The sequence below is a fragment of the Entelurus aequoreus genome, linkage group LG17 (assembly GCF_033978785.1).
Source record: "Entelurus aequoreus isolate RoL-2023_Sb linkage group LG17, RoL_Eaeq_v1.1, whole genome shotgun sequence".
NCBI lineage: Eukaryota > Metazoa > Chordata > Actinopteri > Syngnathiformes > Syngnathidae > Entelurus > Entelurus aequoreus.
This window is the reverse complement of record NC_084747.1, coordinates 13,013,558-13,035,260: the sequence shown is the minus strand read 5'-3', so window position 1 is coordinate 13,035,260 and position 21,703 is coordinate 13,013,558. Positions and strand designations below refer to the sequence as shown.

General features: G+C 40.0%; 3 protein-coding genes across 4 annotated transcripts in view; all 3 read right to left on the bottom strand.

Annotated features, from left to right (window-relative positions):
• LOC133632367 (gastrula zinc finger protein XlCGF57.1-like) overlaps positions 1 to 1,611 on the bottom strand; it is a 29,636-nt gene extending 28,025 nt beyond the window's left edge. The window contains exon 1 of the mRNA XM_062024752.1: positions 1,323 to 1,611. Coding sequence (XP_061880736.1) covers positions 1,323 to 1,437 — 115 coding nt within the window. The 5' untranslated portion in view covers positions 1,438 to 1,611. The remainder of the gene's footprint in view (positions 1 to 1,322) is intronic.
• Positions 1,612 to 3,228: 1,617 nt separating this feature from the next.
• Positions 3,229 to 11,545, bottom strand: LOC133632419 (gastrula zinc finger protein XlCGF8.2DB-like). Of its 2 annotated transcripts, XM_062024825.1 has the most exons (3): positions 11,518 to 11,545; positions 11,250 to 11,426; positions 3,229 to 5,251 (listed from the first exon to the last, which is right to left on the bottom strand). In XM_062024825.1, the coding sequence occupies exons 2-3, from the start codon at positions 11,362 to 11,364 to the stop codon at positions 4,188 to 4,190; spliced, it is 1,179 nt and encodes a 392-aa protein (XP_061880809.1). In that variant the 5' UTR covers positions 11,365 to 11,426; positions 11,518 to 11,545; the 3' UTR covers positions 3,229 to 4,187. The 2 variants fall into 2 exon arrangements, with proteins under 2 accessions (XP_061880809.1, XP_061880808.1); XM_062024824.1 differs by having other exon boundaries at positions 11,250 to 11,539.
• Positions 11,546 to 13,283: 1,738 nt separating this feature from the next.
• LOC133632424 (gastrula zinc finger protein XlCGF8.2DB-like) lies at positions 13,284 to 21,523 on the bottom strand. Its single transcript, XM_062024831.1, has 3 exons — positions 21,235 to 21,523; positions 15,534 to 15,680; positions 13,284 to 15,147 (listed from the first exon to the last, which is right to left on the bottom strand). The coding sequence occupies exons 2-3, from the start codon at positions 15,622 to 15,624 to the stop codon at positions 14,084 to 14,086; spliced, it is 1,155 nt and encodes a 384-aa protein (XP_061880815.1). The 5' UTR covers positions 15,625 to 15,680; positions 21,235 to 21,523; the 3' UTR covers positions 13,284 to 14,083.
• Positions 21,524 to 21,703: the final 180 nt, after the last annotated feature.

The window sequence follows — 21,703 nt, the reverse complement described above, 5'->3', positions numbered from 1 at the left end:
CATCACCAGGACCATCAGTGAGTCAGACACAAACTACTCTCATCACTGAACCAGATTCAAGGGCTGCTGAGTTGCCATCATCAGAACCCAGATCACCCACAACAAAAACCTCGCCAGTGATCCGCAGGTACCCGGAAAGGTTTCGAGCACCACCACAAAAACTGAATCTCTGAAGACAGTATATAAATCTGTGTGGAATGTGTACAAATACCGTTTGTATAATACGTATGTTCTTGTTTACAAATAAGGGTTAAGAGTGCGGGACTAACAAAAAGAATATGGCTTAAGTAGTTTTTTAATCAAGCATGCTGCATTTTTTGGTTGGGTTGTTTTTTTCTTTTTGAGTAACTTCTACATTTCTGAAAGGGAGGGAATGTAATAGAGTGATCTAAGTTGTTGGGAATGTTGGATAAAGTGTTCTGTGGTTACTTTTTGGTTGGCCGACGATTTACGTTGTATTGCGCTACCTGACGGCAAGTGTGTGAGTCTGTTCTGAAGTCTGAAGGAAAGAGACGTAACTTCATCACCTCGCCTGGTTATTGGCTCCAACTCAGAATATTACAGACATGGTCTTTTTTTCCAATCATACGCTCACTCATCCCTTTAATCGTTACAGGCTCAAGAATTTGCATGCACGTTCCGCGGGCCGTTCATCTTTTTTTTTACGATAACATTTTAATGATCGTGCCAAGTCTTAATTGAAATTGAGATTAAAAATCTGATCAATTGTCCAGCCCTAACTCAGCCCTACTAAGAACTTGGAAATACAATTCAAAAATGGTCAAAATCAAATCCTGGCGCAACAACATCATTTTAATATTTCACTAGCTGCTACAGTGTTTACAAGATGGAGGATGACTTGGAGATAGTGGCTGTTATGTCCACTCTAACATCCATCCAATAACTTGATGGACTCCATCAATAACTTAGCTTAGTAATGCGAGCTAAATATTTCATTAGTAGGAAGAGGTTGTTTTGCTCTTCCACTTTCTTCATTTGACTTTTGCATTCTTTCATCTCCTCTGATGTGAACTCCACTGCCTTCTTCAACATATTATGTATAAATTCGTATATATGTTATATTTATATCGCTATATTTAGTCTATTTATACATGCATTGTCCTTTCCATCCTTACACTTTCCATTCTTGTAACTGAGCTACTGTGTTGAAAAATTTCCCTTGTGGATCATTAAAGTTAGTCTAAGTCTAAGCTAACAATCATGCTCTTTCTTTATATTGTTGAAAAGTCGGCTAATTTCTCATCAACACTTTTTTCAGGGCTTGAAATAGTTTTCAAACGACAAAACTTCAAGTCACTCACCTTCATCTTTCGTCTTTATCTCCGTTGGTGATTTGCTGGAAGTTGGTGGCGCTGATTCTCTTTCATGTTCTCTTTTAGCGGACGTCGCCATCTTAGCATAGCAGTAGTCGTCCATCTTCTATCACGTCTTCAATCTTCACTTCAGATATCGCTCCAAACTCAATGCACGTTTCGTGGCTTTGGAAAATACCAATTGAGATATTTGTTGCTATATTTGCTGTGAATCATATGACTTTAAGATCGTGAATTCGAAAATTATCCGAACAACCATAGCATGCGGTCTTCGTCGTTTTGCTTGGCTTCAAGTACATTTGCGCATGCGCTAGAAGTCAGCTACTTCCATTTCCTACTCCACAGCACTTGTTTTTCAAAATAAAGGCATTTTAATATTGTTTTAAAGCAATGGTTTGCAAACGTATCTAACATCAAATAATCGACAACTACTCTTTGAAAATAAAAACTATATATATATATATATATATATATATATATATATATATATATATATATATATATATATATATATATATATATATATATATATATATATATATATATATATATATATATATATATATATATATACAAGCACGTGCACAGACATTTTCGATGGCTGTTGTTCAAACCAGAAAAAGGGCAAATATTTTAAGTGGGGTTACTGATTGGTTATTTTACTCCTGTTTTACGTTGGGTGGAGGGGGAGGAGTCACAGCCCCGCTTTACCGTTTACCTCTTCCTTGGTATACTTGCTCGCCCCGGTACAAACTATTTGCTTGCCTAACAGAATTGCGACATCCAGTGGACACAATTAGAACAGCAGTTTCTTTCATTTAAAAAAATGCAGCTGAATTTTACACTTCGCAAACTCATCTCGCGGGCCGGATTGAACCTGTTATGCCCGAATGTCGAGGGAGGTGGGGGTTGGGTTGTGGGTGTTGGGGGTTAATTGTTCATATGTCTCTGATTTGAACATCAATCAATCAGTCTGAGGAGTAAAAGTTGCCACTTGGTTATGCAAACAGTTACCCAGCATCACTTATGCGTCAACGTCAGTTTTGATACATCTCAACTTTGCAGTGAAAAAGGGTGTAGTGCAGGTTTTTGAGCGTGCACAAACTTGACACATGAGGCCCCAGGTCCCTGGACTGAAGAAGGAGTAACCAAGCACTTGAAGCATCATCTATCTTACTGTTCAGGAAGGTTTCAGATACAGAGAAGACATGGGGTCATGAGTGTGTCCTCATGTGTCGCCATGAAGAGATGTTTTGAGAAAAGCTTTTACCACAAACTGAACAATTGAATGGTCTTAGTCCAGTGTGTGTTCTCAAGTGTTCAGTCAATTTGCTCTTAACAGACAAGCTTTTGCCACAAACTGAACAACTAAATGGTTTTTCACCTGTGTGTGTTCTCATGTGTTAAATCAAATAAGTATTTTGAGAGATTATTTTGCCACAAACTGAACAATTACATGTTTTATCACCGGAGTGTGTTCTCAAGTGTTCAGTCAAAGTGCACTTAAAATAATAGTTTTTACCACAAATCGAACAGTTAAATGTTTTTTCACCTGTGTGTGTTCTCATGTGTTCAGTCAAATTGCTATTTTGAGAAAAGCTTTTGCCGCAAACTGAACAATTAAATGTTTTTCTCCTGTGTGTGTTCTCATGTGTTTAGTCAAAGAGCTATTTTGAGAAAAGCTTTTGCCACAAACTTAACAAATAAATTATTTTTCTCCTGTGTGTTTTCTCATGTGTTGAGTCAAAATGCTGTGACATGAGTCAAAATACAGCAGGGGTGTCAAACTCATTTTAGCTCAGGGGCCGCATGGAGGAAAATCTATTTCCACGTGGGCGGGATGGGTAAAATCATGGCATGATAACTTAAAAATACGACTACAACAACTTCAAAATCTTTTCTTTGTTTTACTTAGGCCCAAAATAGAACAAGCACATTGTGAAAATGTACATATCACAAATAATCCTCTTGACAAAAAACTTCAAGTTAGTTAAACATTTAGAGGGAAAAAAAGGTACATTTTCAAAAACACCTTGAAGAACACAATGAATTTAGACTTAATCTCAGTGTTTCTACAAAGCAATTAAACTTTAAGTCACAACCCATCTAGGATTGAACAAAAAATAAATAAAGCATGAATAAAAACTATTCTATGTATCAACTACCTCATTTGTCATTTCCACATATTAATCCTGTGCTAACTCAACAAACCATACAAACTGAGGTAGAAACTATTCAAGAGTGTTGAGTTACTTCCTGTCTTCTAGACATAATGTGTATTGATAGAAAAATAAAAGCAGTGCAATGTGTGAACAATTTCAACAAAGCACAAATAAAAAGTTAAAAGACTGACAGTATTGCAGTAAATCACACACTGTTCACTTTCTTTACATTTGCACAGAAGACAATCATTTTCACAGAACTATATCAGTGTGCAGTGTCTCATGCTGCATTTTAATTATGTCAGTTTTGATACACTTCAACTTTGCAGTGAAAAAGGGTGTAGTGCAGGTTTTTGAGCGTGTGCAAACTTGACACATGAGGCCCCAGGTCCCTGGACTGAAGAAGGAGTAACCAAGCACTTGAAGCATCATCTATCTTACTGTTCAGGAAGGTTTCAGATACAAAGAAGACATGGGGTCATGAGTGGATAAGATTATGCTCCAAATAATCCAAGTTTGTATGAATACCTCAGATATTTGTGAAAGAAGCAGTGAGGAGGTCCTGGGTAGGGTGGATGTCACCACATATGAGCAACATACCACAAACTAAAGAGCTTATTGGCTATTTTCCCTTGGGTGTTTTTATGTGTTTCACTGCGTCTGCATTATGTGAGAACCTTTTTCAGCACACTTAACATTTAAATGGTTTTCCTCCAGCGTGTGTTCTCATGTGTCGACACAAAGAGCTGTTATAAAAAAAGCTTGTACCACAAACTGAACAACGAAATGGTTTTAGTCCAGTGTGTGTTTTCATGTGGTCAGTCAATTTTCTCTTAACAGAAAAGCTTTTGTCACAAACTGAACAACGAAATGGTTTTTCACCTGTGTGTGTTCTCATGTGTTCAATTAAAGTGCTCTTAACAGAATAGCTTTTGCCACAAACTGAACAACTAAATGGTTTTTCACCTGTGTGTGTTCTCATGTGTTGAGTCAAATTGATATTTTGAGAAAAGCTGTAGCCACAAACTGAACAATTAAATGGTTTTTCACCTGTATGTGTTCTCATGTGTTGAGTCAAATGGCTATTTTGAGAAAAGCTGTAGCCACAAACTGAACAATTAAATGGTTTTTCACCTGTGTGTGTTCTCATGTGTTGAGTCAAATTGATATTTCGAGAAAAGCTTTTGCCACAAACTGAACAACTAAATGGTTTTTCACCTGTGTGTGATTTCATGTGTTTAGTCAAAATGCTCTGTAAAGAATAGTTTTTATCACAAATCGAACAGTTAAATGTTTTTTCACCTGTGTTTGTTGTCATGTGTTCAATAAAATGGCTCTTTTTAGTAAAACTTTCAACACAAACTGAACGGCTCAAACATGTTTTACCTCTCTTCTTTGTAGAGCATTCAGAGTGTTTGTTGTCAGTGTGAGTCCTCATATCACCTTCACAGTCTGTATCGCTGCTCAAAGGTTCTTCAACCTCGTCTTCAGCCTCACTATCTGATAGTGGAGCTAAGAGGTTGTCTACTTGTGGTTTCTCTTCATCATCTTCAGTCTTCACAGAGAGAATACTCAGTGGAAACTTGGTGTAATCAGCTTCCTCTCGTCCTAGAAGACACTCTCCCTCCTGAGTGATGCAGAGTTCCTCCTCTTCCTTTTTAATGCAGGGTGGTTGTGGAGTCTCCTGCTTCAAAGTGGAGCTCCCCTCTAACTGAGGGGAAACTTCTTGTGGATCACCGATCAGCTGCTGGACGTCTGCAAGACACAAACAACAAAAACACACTTTCTTCTATGTACTGTATGTGTGTGTAGTAGGGTTGTACAGTATACTGCTACTAATAAAGTATTGTGGCTTCCAAACTAACAATAATTTATGGTATTTATTTTTTTAAATATTTTTTCTTGTCATAAAAAAATACAATAAGTAGTTGTTTTTACAGTTTTTAGTGACTTTGTAAAAATGGCAGTAAAACTCCACGTCACAATATTGCAATAGACTATTGTATCGTGACTCAAGTACCGTGATACAGTTTATCATGAAGTCCTTTACAATACCTCGTCTAGGGCTGGACAATTATGGCAAAACATAATAATCACAACTATTTTGACTGATTTTGTAATCACGATAAATAACAAAATTATTTATTAATTTGAAAACGTAAACACAGTACCAACAAAACTAAATTTTAATTATAATATAAAAGAACAACCAGATATACATTAGTCACAAATAAATAACATACAATAACAATCATAGTAACAATAAATTAAAATGACTATAGCAATATGACAAACAAATCAAATTCAAGTTTTCTGTTTACATTTTTCTGAATTCCGTTTCTTACCTCTCACACTTATTTTACCACAATAGATTGTTTGCTTTTCGTGTCATAAATAACATTATCTAAAATCAATCAACCAATCAATTAAAGCAGAAAGTGTGAGTTTTGGGAAAACTTGAGGCTGCAAAATAAAGAAAGCCTCTCAAGTTGCGACTGCTTTCCTGTTTGTACATTGATCTTACATCGTGATGCCGTTCACAACAACACAAGAAGGGTTTTGTGGTGTATGGATTGTTCTTGCTAGCTTTAGCTTCATAGTTTATTCGCTGTTTCAAGTGGCCGTCCCCACATTGTTTAGTTCAGGACAGGGTGGTTGAGTGTTTCACAAACAAATCTTTCTTCTCCTCACAATGACAATATTTCACTCACATTTATGCCAATTTCCGTGAAATTCTGCATTTACAAGCAGATTCTGTTTTAGTTGCCAATTCCGAAGTTACGTTAAAGCGAAAATCATGTGGTCTTACTTTTTTGTTGAGTTCAGTGATTACTGATTAGACATACTAGCACTGTGTCAAATAAAAAGTAGCACATTCTAGTAGACAATGTAATAGAGTGATCTAAGTTGTTTGTTGCCATCTCCCGGTGAATGTTGGATATAGTGTTCTGTGGTTACTTTTTGGTTGGCCAACTATTTACGTTGTATTGCGCTACTTGACGGCAAGTGTGTGAGTTTGTTCTGAAGTCTGAAGGAAAGAGACGTAACTTCATCACCTCGCCTGGTTATTGACTCCAACCCAGAATATTACAAATGGCGACGATGATTTAAAAGAAGCCCACTGCGTGAAGGGATTTTATTGGAGGGCCGTGCACTGGTCGTAGGTAAGGCTGACGAGTAGCCTACTTTGTGGAGGAACCGGGCACGTGTTGGACTAGCAGTAGCACCGGATGCTAACATGGCTCTGACAAAAGGGATGATGTTCGAAACCGGTTCTCCCGATGCTTCGATGATAAAAGAACCAATTCCATGGATTTGAATCCCTTTTTGAGAACTGGTTCCCGTTATCGAAGCCACTATACTGTATATTTGCGACCATAGGGCATTGCCAAGTACTTTAGGATATGTTGTGCTGACGAGGGCGCTATGTGGACATTACAAGCCGGCACCTGTTGTGATAGCGGAGCGTTTTTGCTTTCAGAAACGTAATCAGAAAGAAGGAGAAGCTGTTTCTGACTACACTACAGGGGACAGCGTGGCCAAGTTGGGAGAGTGGCTGTGCCAGCAATCTGAGGGTTACTGGTTCAATCCCCACCTTCTACCATCCTAGTCACGTCCGTTGTGTCCTTGAGCAAGACACTTCACCCTTGCTCCTGATGGGTCATGGTTAGGGCCTTGCATGGCAGCTCCCGCCATCAGTGTGTGCATGTGTGTGTGAATGGGTGAATGTGGAAATAGTGTCAAAGCGCTTTGAGTTCCTTAAAAGAGGTAGAAAAGCGCTACACAAGTATAACCCATTTACCAGCTTTGAGGCAGTTGTCAGCCACCTGCAATTTTGGACAATATTTGGACAATGCCATGAGAGATCGTTTTGTGAGTGGATTACGTTCTGATGCAGTGCAAGGCGGGCTGTTGTCTGAAAGGGACCTGACCTTTCCCCGTGCCTGTGAAATTGCAGTCTCAATGGAGCTTGCTTCCAAAAATACAATGGAGTTCTCTGGACACAGTGGACCTCACCAGGTAAATGCCCTGTTAGGTGTTAATAATTTTTCTGAGAAGGGGAGGAAAGGACAGTTCAGATGGAAAAATAATAATCAATCAATCAATCAATGTTTATTTATATAGCCCTAAATCACAAGTGTCTCAAAGGGCTGCACAAGCCACAGCGACATCCTCGGTACAGAGCCCACATACGGGTAAGGAAAACTCACCCCAGTGGGACGTCGATGTGAATGGCTATGAGAAACCTTGGAGAGGACCGCATATGTGGGTAATCCCCCCCCTCCCCAGGGGAGACCGAAAGCAATGGATGTCGAGTGGGTTTGACATAATATTGTGAAAGTCCAGTCCACAGTGGATCCAACACATCAGCGAGAGTCCAGTCTATAGTGGGGCCAGCAGGGAACCAACCCGAGCGGAGACGGGTCAGCAGCGTAGAGATGTCCCCAACCGATGCACAGGTTAGCGGTCCACCCCGGGTCCCGACTCTGGACAGCCAGCACTTCATCCGTGGCCACCGGACCTGTGCAACTCCCTCTCCATAAGGGAGAGGAGAGCAGATCAGAAAAGAAAACAAACGGCAGATCAACTGGTCTAAAAAGGGAGTCTATTTAAATGCTAGAGTATACAAATGAGTTTTAAGATGGGACTTAAATGCTTCTACTGAGGTAGCATCTCTAACTTTTACCGGGAGGGCATTTCATAGTATTGGAGCCCGAATAGAAAACGCTATATAGCCCGCAGACTTTTTTTGGGCTCTGGGAATCACTAATAAGCCGGAGTTCTTTGAACGCAGATTTCTTGCCGGGACATATGGTACAATACAATCGGTAAGATAGGCAAAGGAACAAAGCAAAGGAACAGAAAGGAGGCAAAAGAGACACAGGGGGGCTGCAAACATGATACAGATCAGCTCCCTCCATCAGTGTGTGAATGTGTGTGTGAATGGGTTAATGTGGAAATAGTGTCAAAGCGCTTTGAGTACCTTGAAGGTAGAAAAGCGCTATACAAGTATAACCCATTTATCATTATTTACAGATGTGGTGGCAAGCACTCAGCACATGACTGCAGATTTAAAAAGGAAAAGTGTCATGCTTGCTTCAAAATTGGACACATTGCCCGTGCATGCAGGAAGACTAAAGACCAATCTTCAACTCAGTATGTTGAAACTGAAGGGAGTGCATTCAAAAGTGGTGATGAGGCAGAACGTTTTGGATTGTACGCAGTTGACTCTACCTCCAACTGGGAAAAAGGCTACACAGTGGATCTTGGACTGGGAAACAAGGGCACCACAATGTTACTGGACACGGGTTCAGCAGTGTCAGTGGTTTCTGACAGCTTTTACCAGGCAAACCTCACTCAATTTCCCTTGAAACCAGTTTGCAAGTTAAAGTTGAAATCATACTCAGGCCAAAGGATTGCTGTTCGAGGGTACATCATGTTGCCAGTACAGTACGAGGACCAGCAAGTGACACTTCCACTGGTCATTGTACAGGGAAGCAGACCTGCCCTGATTGGCCGCAACTGGCAAAAAAAGCTACGGCTGAACTGGAAACACATTTTCACGGTACACAAGGTGCAGACAAGGACGTATTGTAACACAGGAGTACAAGAGGTGATAGAGAGACATCAGGCAGTGTTCTCAGAGGGCCAAGGCTGTATCACAGGGTTCAAAGCTAAAATCCGCACCAAGCCTGATACCACGCCAATTTTCTGCAAGGCTCGCCCAGTTCCTTACGCACTAAAGGAAGCTGTAGAGAAAGAGCTGCGCAGTCTGTTTGCTTCGTATGGACTGCCAGAAGAACTAGTTTTAGACAACGGCCCACAGCTGGTGGCTAAAGAGTTTACTCAGTTCCTGGAGAGTAATAGGATCAAACACACTGCTGTTCCAGCCTACCACCCAGCATCAAATGGAGCAGCAGAGAGATCAGTTCAAATCCTGAAACGGGCTCTGAGGAAGAATGTGCTGGAAGCAGACAGCAAGTCTTCCTTGCCACTCGGTCACAGACTTGCAAATTTCCTCCTCATGTACCGCAGCACACCCCACACAGTGACGGGACGTACTCCAGCCGAGTTATTCCTGAAATGCCGGTTGAGAACACGTTTCAGTTTGCTCAAGCCGGAGCTTGCCAGACAGATCGAAGGAAAACAAGCAGCGCAGAAGCATCATCATGAAAAAATGGCTCCCCCTGTTCGCTTTTTCCTGGAGGAAGAGGTGGTTCGCATCAGAAATTTCATGGGCGGAGTGGAAAAATGGATTCAGGCAAAAATACTGAAAAGACTGGGAACTGTCACTTACCTGATCCAAGAGGAACAGAGACAGGGCACAGTGCATGTGGATCACATGTTAACATGGCGAGAGAACATGGAGAGACTGCCAGATGCAGAAAATGTGCCATCAGTACAACTGGACAGTGCTGGTTCAGTTCCATCACCAGGACCATCAGTGAGTCAGACACAAACTACTCTCATCACTGAACCAGATTCAAGGGCTGCTGAGTTGCCATCATCAGAACCCAGACCACCCACAACAAAAACCTCGCCAGTGATCCGCAGGTACCCAGAAAGGTTTCGAGCACCACCACAAAAACTGAATCTCTGAAGACAGTATATAAATCTGTGTGGAATGTGTACAAATACCGTTTGTATAATACGTATGTTCTTGTTTACAAATAAGGGTTAAGAGTGCGGTACTAACAAAAAGAATATGGCTTAAGTAGTTTTTTAATTTGGTTGGGTTGTTTTTTTCTTTTTGAGTAACTTCTAAATTTCGAAAAGGGAGGGAATGTAATAGAGTGATCTAAGTTGTTTGTTGTCATCTCCTGGTGAATGTTGGATAAAGTGTTCTGTGGTTACTTTTTGGTTGGCCGGCGATTTACGTTGTATTGCGCTACCTGACGGCAAGTGTGTGAGTCTGTTCTGAAGTCTGAAGGAAAGAGACGTAACTTCATCACCTCGCCTGGTTATTGGCTCCAACCCTGAATATTACAGACATGGTCTTTTTTTCCCAATCATACGCTCACTCATCCCTTTAACCGTTACAGGCTCAAGAATTTGCATGCACGTTCCGCGGGCTGTTCATCTTTTTTTTTTACGATAACATTTTAATGATCGTGCCAAGTCTTAATTGAAATTGAGATTAAAAATCTGATTAATTGTCCAGCCCTAACTCAGCCCTACTAAGAACTTGGAAATACAATTCAAAAATGGTCATAATCAAATCCTGGCGCAACAACATCATTTTAATCTTTCACTAGCTGCTACAGTGTTTACAAGATGGAGGATGACTTGGAGATAGTGGCTGTTATGTCCACTCTAACATCCATCCAATAACTTGATGGACTCCATCAATAACTTAGCTTAGTAATGCGAGCTAAATATTTCATTAGTAGGAAGAGGTTGTTTTGCTCTTCCACTTTCTTCATTTGACTTTTGCATTCTTTCATCTTCTCTGATGTGAACTCCACTGCCTTCTTCAACATATTATGTATAAATTCGTATAATGTTATATTTATATCGCTATATTTAGTCTATTTATACATGCATTGTCCTTTCCATCCTTACACTTTCCATCATTGTAACTGAGCTACTGTGTTGAAAAATTTCCCTTGTGGATCATTAAAGTTAGTCTAAGTCTAAGCTAACAATCATGGCGGCTCTTTCTTTATATTGTTGAAAAGTCGGCTAATTTCTCATCAACACTTTTTTCAGGGCTTGAAATAGTTTTCAAATGACAAAACTTCAAGTCACTCACCTTCATCTTTCGTCTTTATCTCCGTTGGTGATTTGCTGGAAGTTGGTGGCGCTGATTCTCTTTCATGTTCTCTTTTAGCGGACGTCGCCATCTTAGCATAGCAGTAGTCGTCCATCTTCTATCACGTCTTCAATCTTCACTTCAGATATCGCTCCAAACTCAATGCACGTTTCGTGGCTTTGGAAAATACCAATTGAGATATTAGTTGCTATATTTGCTGTGAATCATATGACTTTAAGATCGTGAATTCGAAAATTATCCGAACAACCATAGCATGCGGTCTTCGTCGTTTTGCTGGGCTTCAAGTACATTTGCGCATGCGCTAGAAGTCAGCAACTTCCGTTTCCTACTCCACAGCACTTGTTTTTCAAAATAAAGGCATTTTAATATTGTTTTAAAGCAATGGTTTGCAAAAGTATCTAACATCAAATAATCGACAACTACTCTTTGAAAATAAAAACTATATATATATATATATATATATATATATATATATATATATATATATATATATATATATATATATATATATATATATATATATATATATATATATATATATATATATATATGTGGTTGTTTTTAAAGGGCTTATAAATAAAGTTGGTATGGTATGGTATGGTATATATATATATATATATATATATATACACACACAAGCACGTGCACAGACATATTCTATGGCTGTTGTTCAAACCAGAAAAAGGGCAAATATTTTAAGTGGGGTTACTGATTGCTTATTTTACTCCTGTTTTACGTTGGGTGGAGGGGGAGGAGTCACATTCCCGCTTTACCGTGCACCTCTTGCTTGGTATACTTGCTCGCCCCGGTATAAACTATTTGCTTGCCTAACAGAATTGCGACATCCAGTGGACACAATTAGAACAGCAGTTTCTTTCATTTAAAAAAAATGCAGCTGAATTTTACACTTCGCAAACTCATCTCGCGGGCCGGATTGAACCTGTTATGCCCGAATGTCGAGGGAGGTGGGGGTTGGGTTGTGGGTGTTGGGGGTTAATTGTTCATATGTCTCTGATTTGCACAACAATCAGTCTGAGGAGTAAAAGTTGGCACTTGGTTATGCAAACAGTTACCCAGCATCACTTATGCATCAACGTCAGTTTTGATACATCACAATTTTGCAGTGCAAAAGGGTGTAGTGCAGGTTTTTGAGCGTACACAAACTTGACACATGAGGCCCCAGGTCCCTGGACTGAAGAAGGAGTAACCAAGCACTTGAAGCATCATCTATCTTACTGTTCAGGAAGGTTTCAGATACAGAGAAGACATGGGGTCATGAGTGTGTCCTCATGTGTCGCCACGAAGAGATGTTTTGAGAAAAGCTTTTACCACAAACTGAACAATTGAATGGTCTTAATCCAGTGTGTGTTCTCAAGTGTTCAGTCAATTTGCTCTTAACAGACAAGCTTTTGCCACAAACTGAACAACTAAATGGTTTTTCACCTGTGTGTGTTCTCATGTGTTAAATCAAAGAAGTATTTTGAGAGATTATTTCGCCACAAATTGAACAATTACATGTTTTTTCACCGGAGTGTGTTCTCAAGTGTTCAGTCAAAGTGCACTTAAAATAATAGTTTTTTACCACAAATCGAACAGTTAAATGTTTTTCTCCTGTGTGTGTTCTCATGTGTTTAGTCAAAGAGCTATTTTGAGAAAAGCTTTTGCCACAAACTTAACAAATAAACTATTTTTCTCCTGTGTGTTTTCTCATGTGTTGAGTCAAAATGCTGTGACATGAGTCAAATTACAGCAGGGGTGTCAAACTCATTTTAGCTCAGGGGCCGCATGGAGGAAAATCTATTTCCACGTGGGCGGGATGGGTAAAATCATGGCATGATAACTTAAAAATACGACTACAACAACTTCAAGATCTTTTCTTTGTTTTACTTAGGCCCAAAATAGAACAAGCACATTGTGAAAATGTACATATCACAAATAATCCTCTTGACAAAACACTTCAAGTTAGTTAAACATTAAGAGGAAAAAAATGGTGCATTTTCAAAAACAGTGAATTTAGACTTAATCTCAGTGTTTCTACAAAACAATTAAACTTTAAGTCACAACCCATCTAGGATTGAACAAAAACTAAATAAAGCATGAATAAAAACTATTCTATGTATCAACTACCTCATTTGTCATTTCCACATATTAATCCTGTGCTAACTCAACAAACCATACACACTGAGGTAGAAACTATTCAAGTGTTGAGTTACTTCCTGTCTTCTAGACATAATGTGTATTGATAAAAAAATAAAAGCAGTGCAATGTGTGAACAATTTCAACAAAGCACAAATAAAAAGTTAAAAGACTGACAGTATTGCAGCAAATCACACACTGTTCACTTTCTTTACATTTGCACAGAAGACAATCATTTTCACAGAACTATATCAGTGTGCAGTGTCTCATGCTGCATTTTAATTATGTCAGTGTTGATACATCTCAACTTTGCAGTGAAAAAGGGTGTAGTGCAGGTTATTGAGCGTGCACACACTTGACACATGAGGCCCCAGGTCCCTGGACTGAAGAAGGAGTAACCAAGCACTTGAAGCATCATCTATCTTACTGTTCAGGAAGGTTTCAGATACATAGAAGACATGGGGTCATGAGTAGATAAGATTATGCTCCAAATAATCCAAGTTTATATGAATACCTCAGATATTTGTGAAAGAAGCAGCGAGGAGGTCCTGGGTAGGGTGGATGTCACCACATATGAGCAACATACCACAAACTAAACAGCTAATTGATTATTTTCCCTTGTGTGTTTTTATGTGTTTTACTGCATCTGCATTATGTGGGAACCTTTTACAGCACACTTAACATTTAAATGGTTTTCCTCCAGCGTGTGTTCTCATGTGTCGACACAAAGAGCTGTTATAAGAAAAGCTTGTACCACAAACTGAACAACTAAATGGTTTTAGTCCAGTGTGTATTTTCATGTGGTGAGTCAATTTTCTCTTAACAGAAAAGCTTTTGTCACAAACTGAACAACTAAATGGTTTTTCACCTGTGTGTGTTCTCATGTGTTCAATTAAAGTGCTCTTAACAGAACAGCTTTTGCCACAAACTGAACAACTAAATGGTTTTTCACCTGTGTGTCTTCTCATGTGTTTAGTCAAACTGCTCTTTCGAGAAAAGTTTTCGCCACAAACTGAACAATTACATGGTTTTTCTCCTGTATGTGTTCTCATGTGTTGAGTCAAATGGCTATTTTGAGAAAAGCTGTAGCCACAAACTGAACAATTAAATGGTTTTTCACCTGTGTGTGTTCTCATGTGTTGAGTCAAATTGATATTTCGAGAAAAGCTTTTGCCACAAACTGAACAACTAAATAGTTTTTCATCCGTGTGTGATTTCATGTGTTTAGTCAAAATGCTCTGTAAAGAACAGTTTTTACCACAAATCGAACAGATAAATGTTTTTTCACCTGTGTGTGTTCTCATGTGTTGAGTCAAATGGCTCTTTTTAGTAAAACTTTCAGCACAAACTGAACGGCTCAAAGATGTTTTACCTCTCTCATTTGTAGAGCATTCAGAGTGTTTGTTGTCAGTGTGAGTCCTCATATTTCCTTCACAGTCTGTATCGCTGCTCAATTGTTCTTCAACCTCGTCTCCAGCCTCACTATCTGATAGTGTAGCTAAGATGTTGTCTACTTGTGGTTTCTCTTCATCATCTTCAGTCTTCACAAAGATAATACTCAGTGGAAACTTGGTGTAATCAGCTTTCTCTCGTCCTAGAAGACACTCTCCCTCCTGAGTGATGCAGAGTTCCTCCTCTTCTTTCTTAATGCAGGGTGGTTGTGGAGTCTCCTGCTTCAAAGTGGAGCTCCCCCCTAACTGAGGGGAAACTTCTTCTGGATTACCGATCAGCTGCTGGACGTCTGCAAGACACAAACAACAAAAACACACTTTCTTCTATGTACTGTACGTGTGTGTAGTAGGGTTGTACAGTATACCGCTATTAATAAAGTATCGTGGTACTAATCAATTGAAATTAGTACTATACCACCTTTGAAAAGTACCGGAACCGTTCTTTCATCTGAATGTCGCTGTGCGTCGGTGACTACAGAGCCGAGGCGCATGATGTTGAGTGTGTCAAAACGCACACACAAAGTGCATACAAGCAATAACATGGTGGAGAGGAAGAAAGGCAACAAAGGACAATTCTACCGGTTAATAAAGAGGGTGCGTGAAGTGCAATATGGAGGTATTTGGGCTTCTAAACTAACAATAAAGGTGACACTTCAAGGGTTGCTTTACAGCTTACCTGTTTGTTGGGTCCCAGACCGTGGTCGAGGAGCGCAGGGGAGACGTTCCCTCCAGGGCCCATGTTTTGTCGGGGGTAACACTGGGTCCATAAAGCTCCGCTCTTTGGTCGGAAGGACGAGGTCGTCGATTAGTTACAACTTGGTCACTTTATGAAGAATGATTTAATATAATGTCAGTAAAACTTTCTGTTCTAGTCTAATCTAATCCTTGATTATAGCAGACTATATGTAATATGGAAAATTGTAAATTGTTCTTTGAGTGCAACAAGAAAAGCCCAATGTGTTTAATGCATTTTAATTTATATTTTAACCTTGTAAAATTGTTATTTGACTGTGAGTGTTTAATGTAGTGTAAGATTTTCTGTTAAAATAAAGCCAATAATGACATTTTTTGTAGTTCCATTTATTCAGAAAAGTATCTATACATTTAGTACCGTTTTTTTTTTTTTTTTACATTTTTCAGTGACTTTGCAAAAATCGCAGTAAAACTCCATGTCACAATATTACAATAGACTATTGTATCGTGACTCAAGTACCGTGATACATAGTTTATCGTAAAGTCCTTTCCAATACCTCGTGTAGGGCTGGACAATTATGGCAAAACATAATAATCACAATTATTTTGAGTGATTTTGGAATCACGATAAATAACAAAATTATTTATTAATTTGAAAACGTAAACCCCGCCTTCCGCCCGATTGTAGCTGAGATAGGCTCCAGTGCCCCCCGCGACCCCGAAAGGAATAAGCGGTAGAAAATGGTTGGATGGAAAACAGTACCAACAAAACTACATTTTAAATATAATATAAAAAAACAACCAGATATACATTAGTCACAAATAAATAACACGTAAAATAACAATCATAGAAACAATAAATTAAAATGACTAAAGCAATATGACAAACAAATCAAATTCAAGTTTTTTGTTTAAATTTTTCTGAATTCCGTTTCTTACCTCTCACACTTATTTTACCACAATAGATTGTTTGCTTTTCATGTCGTAAATAAAAAAATAAAAAATCAATTAATCAACCAATCAATCAAAGCATAAAATGTGAGTTTTGAGAAAACTTGAGGCTGTAAAATAAAGAAAACTTCTCAAGTTGCGACGGCTTTCCTGTTTGTACATTGATCTTACATCGTGATGCCGTTCACAACAACACAAGAAGTGTTTTGTAGTGTATGGATTGTTCTTGCTAGCTTTAGCTTCATAGTTTAGTCGCTGTTTCAAGAAGCCGTCTCCACATTGTTTAGTACCGGACACTTTATGTGTCCGGTACGAGCGGTACCGGACACATTATTTTCACAAACAAATGTTCCTTCTCCTCACAATGACAATATTTCACTCACATTTATGTCAATTTCCGTGAAATTCTGCATTTACAAGCAGATTCTGTTTAAGTGGCCAATTCCGAAGTTACGTTAAAGCGAAAATCATGTGGTCTTACTTTTTTGTTGAGTTCAGTGATTACTGATTAGACATACTAGCACTGTGTCAAATAAATTGTAGCAAATTCTAGTAGACAATGTAATAGAGTGTTTGTTGCCATCTCCCGGTGAATGTTGGATATAGTGTTCTGTGGTTACTTTTTGGTTGGCCAACTATTTACGTTGTATTGCGCTACTTGACGGCAAGTGTGTGAGTCTGTTCTGAAGTCTGAAGGAAAGAGACGTAACTTCATCACCTCGCCTGGTTATTGACTCCAACCCAGAATATTACAAATGGCGACGAGGATTTAAAAGAAGCCCACTGCGTGAAGGGACTTTATTGGAGGGCCGTGCACTGGTCGTAGGTAAGGCTGATGAGTAGCCTACTTTGTGGAGGAACCGAGCACGTGTTGGACTAGCAGTAGCACCGGATGCTAACATGGCTCTGACAAAAGGGATGATGTTCGAAACCGGTTCTCCCGATGCTTCGATAAGAAAATAACAGATTCCATGGATTTGAATCCCTTTTTGAGAACCGGTTCCCGTTATCGAAGCCCCTATACCAGACCTGGGCAAATTAAGGCCCAGGGCCCACATGCGGCCCGTTAAGCTTTTCAATCTGGCCCACCCGCCGTACATTCCCAAAAATGTTTTTTTAGATCTTTAAGATGGAAGGCAAGCCTGATACCACGCCAATTTTCTGCAAGGCTCGTCCAGTTCCTTCCGCACTAAAGGAAGCTGTAGAGAGAGAGCTGGAGAGGTTGGAAAGTGAGAAAGTGATTTCAAAGATTGACAAAAGTGAGTGGGCAGCTCCAATAGTCACCGTACCCAAGGTCGACAAAACTATCAGGATTTGTGGTGACTACAAGGTTAATGTTAATCAATGCATTGAAGAGCAGACATATCCACTACCGAATACTGAAGATATGTTCGCTACATTAGCAGGAGGAACATCTTTCAGTAAACTGGATCTTTCACACGCCTACCAACAACTACGGTTGGACGAAGAGTCAGAAAAATATCTGACCATAAACACACACAAGGGTCTGTACAAGTATCACCGCCTCAGTTATGGAGTTTCGAGTGCTCCTGCAATATTTCAGTCTGTTATGGACCAGATTCTGCAAGGGATGGACCATGTGACATGTTTTTTGGACGACATCCTCATCACTGCTTCCTCGGAGGAGGAGCATTTGACAAGACTGGATAATGTTCTCACACGTTTGGAGAAACATGGCATCAGGGTGAAGCTATCAAAATGTCAGTTTTTCCAGAGCAGTGTCGAGTATCTGGGACATCGCATTGATAAGACTGGTTTACATCCCACAGAAGAAAAGGTGACTGCCATAACAAATGCACCTGAGCCCACAAATGTAACAGAACTGAAGTCATTCTTAGGCCTTCTGAACTATTACATCAGATTCTTACAAAACCCCTCTACCGTGCTCCAGCCTCTGCACAGCCTACTTAAAAAGGACTCAAAGGGGGTTTGGACTGTTGAATGTGCAAAAGCATTTGAAGATGCAAAGCAACTTCTGCTGCAGAACAAGGTGTTGGTACACTACAACACCCGCCTGCCACTGCGAATTGCATGTGATGCTTCGACTTATGGAGTTGGGGCTGTAATTTCACATGTAACAGAAAATGGAGAAGAATGACCTGTTGCATTTGCCTCAAGGACACTCACTGAACCAGATTGAAAAGGAGGCACTTGCTATAATTTTTGGATTAAAGAAATTTCATAAATATCTTTACGGAAGGAACATCACACTTATCACTGATCATAAACCACTGTTGGCCATCCTGGGGCCAAAATCAGCAGTTCCAACGTTGGTAGTATTAAGAATGCAACGCTGGGCACTTATTCTCATGGCCTACAATTATGAGATTGAGTAAAAGAAGTCAGCTGATCATGCTAATGCGGATGCTTTGTCACGCCTACCCCGAGTAGGGATGAACAACACAGCAGAGGAAGGAAGTACATTCTACTTTTCACACTTGGTAGAACTCCCTGTGTGTGCAAAGGACATTGAGAGTGCTACTCTTAAATATCCTGTACTCAGCAAGGTGTGGAACTACACATTAAATGGCTGGTCAAGTTATGTGCAAGATGTAGCATTGAGGTCTTACTTTGTACGCAGACAGTAGTTATCAGCAGATCAAGGCTGCATTCTCTGGGGACAGCGAGTCATCACACCCCCAGGTTATCGACAGAGCTTACTGGAGGATCTCCACCATGAACATCCAGGCATCTGCCGTATGAAGGCTCTGGCCCGCAGTTACCTTTGGTGGCCAGTCTGTGATGTTGAAATTCGAAAACTGGCGAACAAGTGCTCAGTCTGCCAAGCAGTACAGAAAATGCCAGCTGTGGCATTGTTACATCCTTGGCGGTGGCCAGAAAGAGTGTGGCAAAGAATTCACATCGATTTTGCAGAGAAAGATAAACAGTATTTTTTGGTTGTCGTAGATAGCCATTCAAAGTGGTTAGAGGTTTCCCCAATGTCCTCCACCACTTCCCACAACACCATTAAATGGCTGCGCAGTCTGTTTGCTTCGTATAGACTGCCAGAAGAGCTACTTTCAGACAATGGCCCACAGCTCGTGGCAAAAGAGTTTACTCAGTTCCTGGGGAATAATGGAGTCAAACACACTGCTGTTCCAGCCTACCACCCAGCATCAAATAGAGCAGCAGAGAGATCAGTACAAATCTGAGGAAGAATGTGCTGGAAGCAGACAGCAAGTCTTCCTTGCCACTCGGTCACAGACTTGCAAATTTCCTCCTCATGTACCGCAGCACACCCCACACAGTGACGGGACGTACTCCAGCCGAGTTATTCCTGAAACGCCAGTTGAGAACTTGTTTCAGTTTGCTCAAGCCGGAGCTTGCCAGACAGATCGAAGGAAAACAAGCAGCGCAGAAGCATCATCATGACAAAAGGGCTTCCCCTGTTTGCTTTTTCCTGGAGGGAGAGGTGGTTCGCATCAGAAATTTCATAGGCGGAGTGGAAAAATGGATTCAGGCAAAAATACTGAAAAGACTGGGAACTGTCACTTACCTGATCCAAGAGGGACAGAGACAGGGCACAGTGCATGTGGATCACATGTTAACATGGCGAGAGAACATGGAGAGACTGCCAGTTGCAGAAAATGTGCCATCAGTACAACTGGACAGTGCTGGTTCAGTTCCATCACCAGGACCATCAGTGAGTCAGACACAAACTACTCTCATCACTGAACCAGATTCAAGGGCTGCTGAGCTGCCATCATCAGAACCCAGATCACCCACAACAAAAACCTCGCCAGTGATCCGCAGGTACCCAGAAAGGTTTCGAACACCACCACAAAAACTGAATCTCTGAAGACAGTATATAAATCTGTGTGGAATATGTACGAATATCGTTTGTATAATACGTATGTTCTTGTTTACAAATAAGGGTTAAGAGTGCGGTACTAACAAAAAGAATATGGCTTAAGTAGTTTTTTAATTAAGCATGCTGCATTTTTTTGGTTGGGTTGTTTTTTTCTTTTTGAGTAACTTCTACATTTCTAAAAGGGAGGGAATGTAATTAGGTGATCTTGCCTGACGGCAAGTGTGTGAGTCTGTACGGAAGTCTGAAGGAAAGAGACGTAACTTCATCACCTCGCCTGGTTATTGACTCCAACCCAGAATATTACAGACATGGTCTTTTTTTCAATCATACGCTCACTCATCCCTTTAATCGTTACAGGCTCAAGAATTTGCATGCACGTTCCGCGGGCCGTTCATCTTTTTTATTTTACCATAACATTTTTATGATCGTGCCAAGTCTTAATTGAAATTGAGATTAAAATGGGAATACTTGTCCAGCCCTAACTCAGCCCTACTAAGAACTAGGAAATACAATTCAAAAACGCTCAAAATCAAATCCTGGCTCAACAATATCATTTTAATCTTTCACTAGCTGCTACAGTGTTTACAAGATGGAGGATGACTTAGAGATAGTGGCTGTTATGTCCACTCTAACATCCATCCAATAACTTGATGGACTCCATCAATAACTTAGCTTAGTAATGCGAGCTAAATATTTCATTAGTAGGAAGAGGCTGTTTTGCTCTTCCACTTTCTTCATTTGACTTTTGCATTCTTTCATCTCCTCTGATGTGAACTCCACTGCCTTCTTCAAGCTAACAATCATGGCGGCTCTTTCTTTACATTCTTCAACAAGGTCGGCTAATTTCTCTTTTTTCATGGCTTGAAATAGTTTTCAAATGACAAAACTTCAAGTCACTCACCTTCATCTTTCGTCTTTATCTCCGTTGGTGATTTGCTGGAAGTTGGTGGCGCTGATTCTCTTTCATGTTCTCTTTTAGCGGACGTCGCCATCTTAGCATAGCAGTAGTCGTCCATCTTCTATCACGTCTTCAATCTTCACTTCAGATATCGCTCCAAACTCAATGCACGTTTCGTGGCTTTGGAAAATACCAATTGAAATATTTGTTGCTATATTTGCTGTGAATCATATGACTTTAAGATCGTGAATTCGAAAATTCTCCGAACAACCATAGCATGCGGTCGTCGTCTTTTTGCTTGGCGTCAAGTACATTTGCGCTTGCGCTACAAGTCAGCAACTTCCGTTTCCTACTCCACAACAGTGTTTTTTCAAAATAAAGGCAATTAAATCTTGTTTTAAAACAATGGTTGGCAAAAGTATATAACATCAAATAATCTACAACTACTTTTTGAAAATAAAAAATATATATA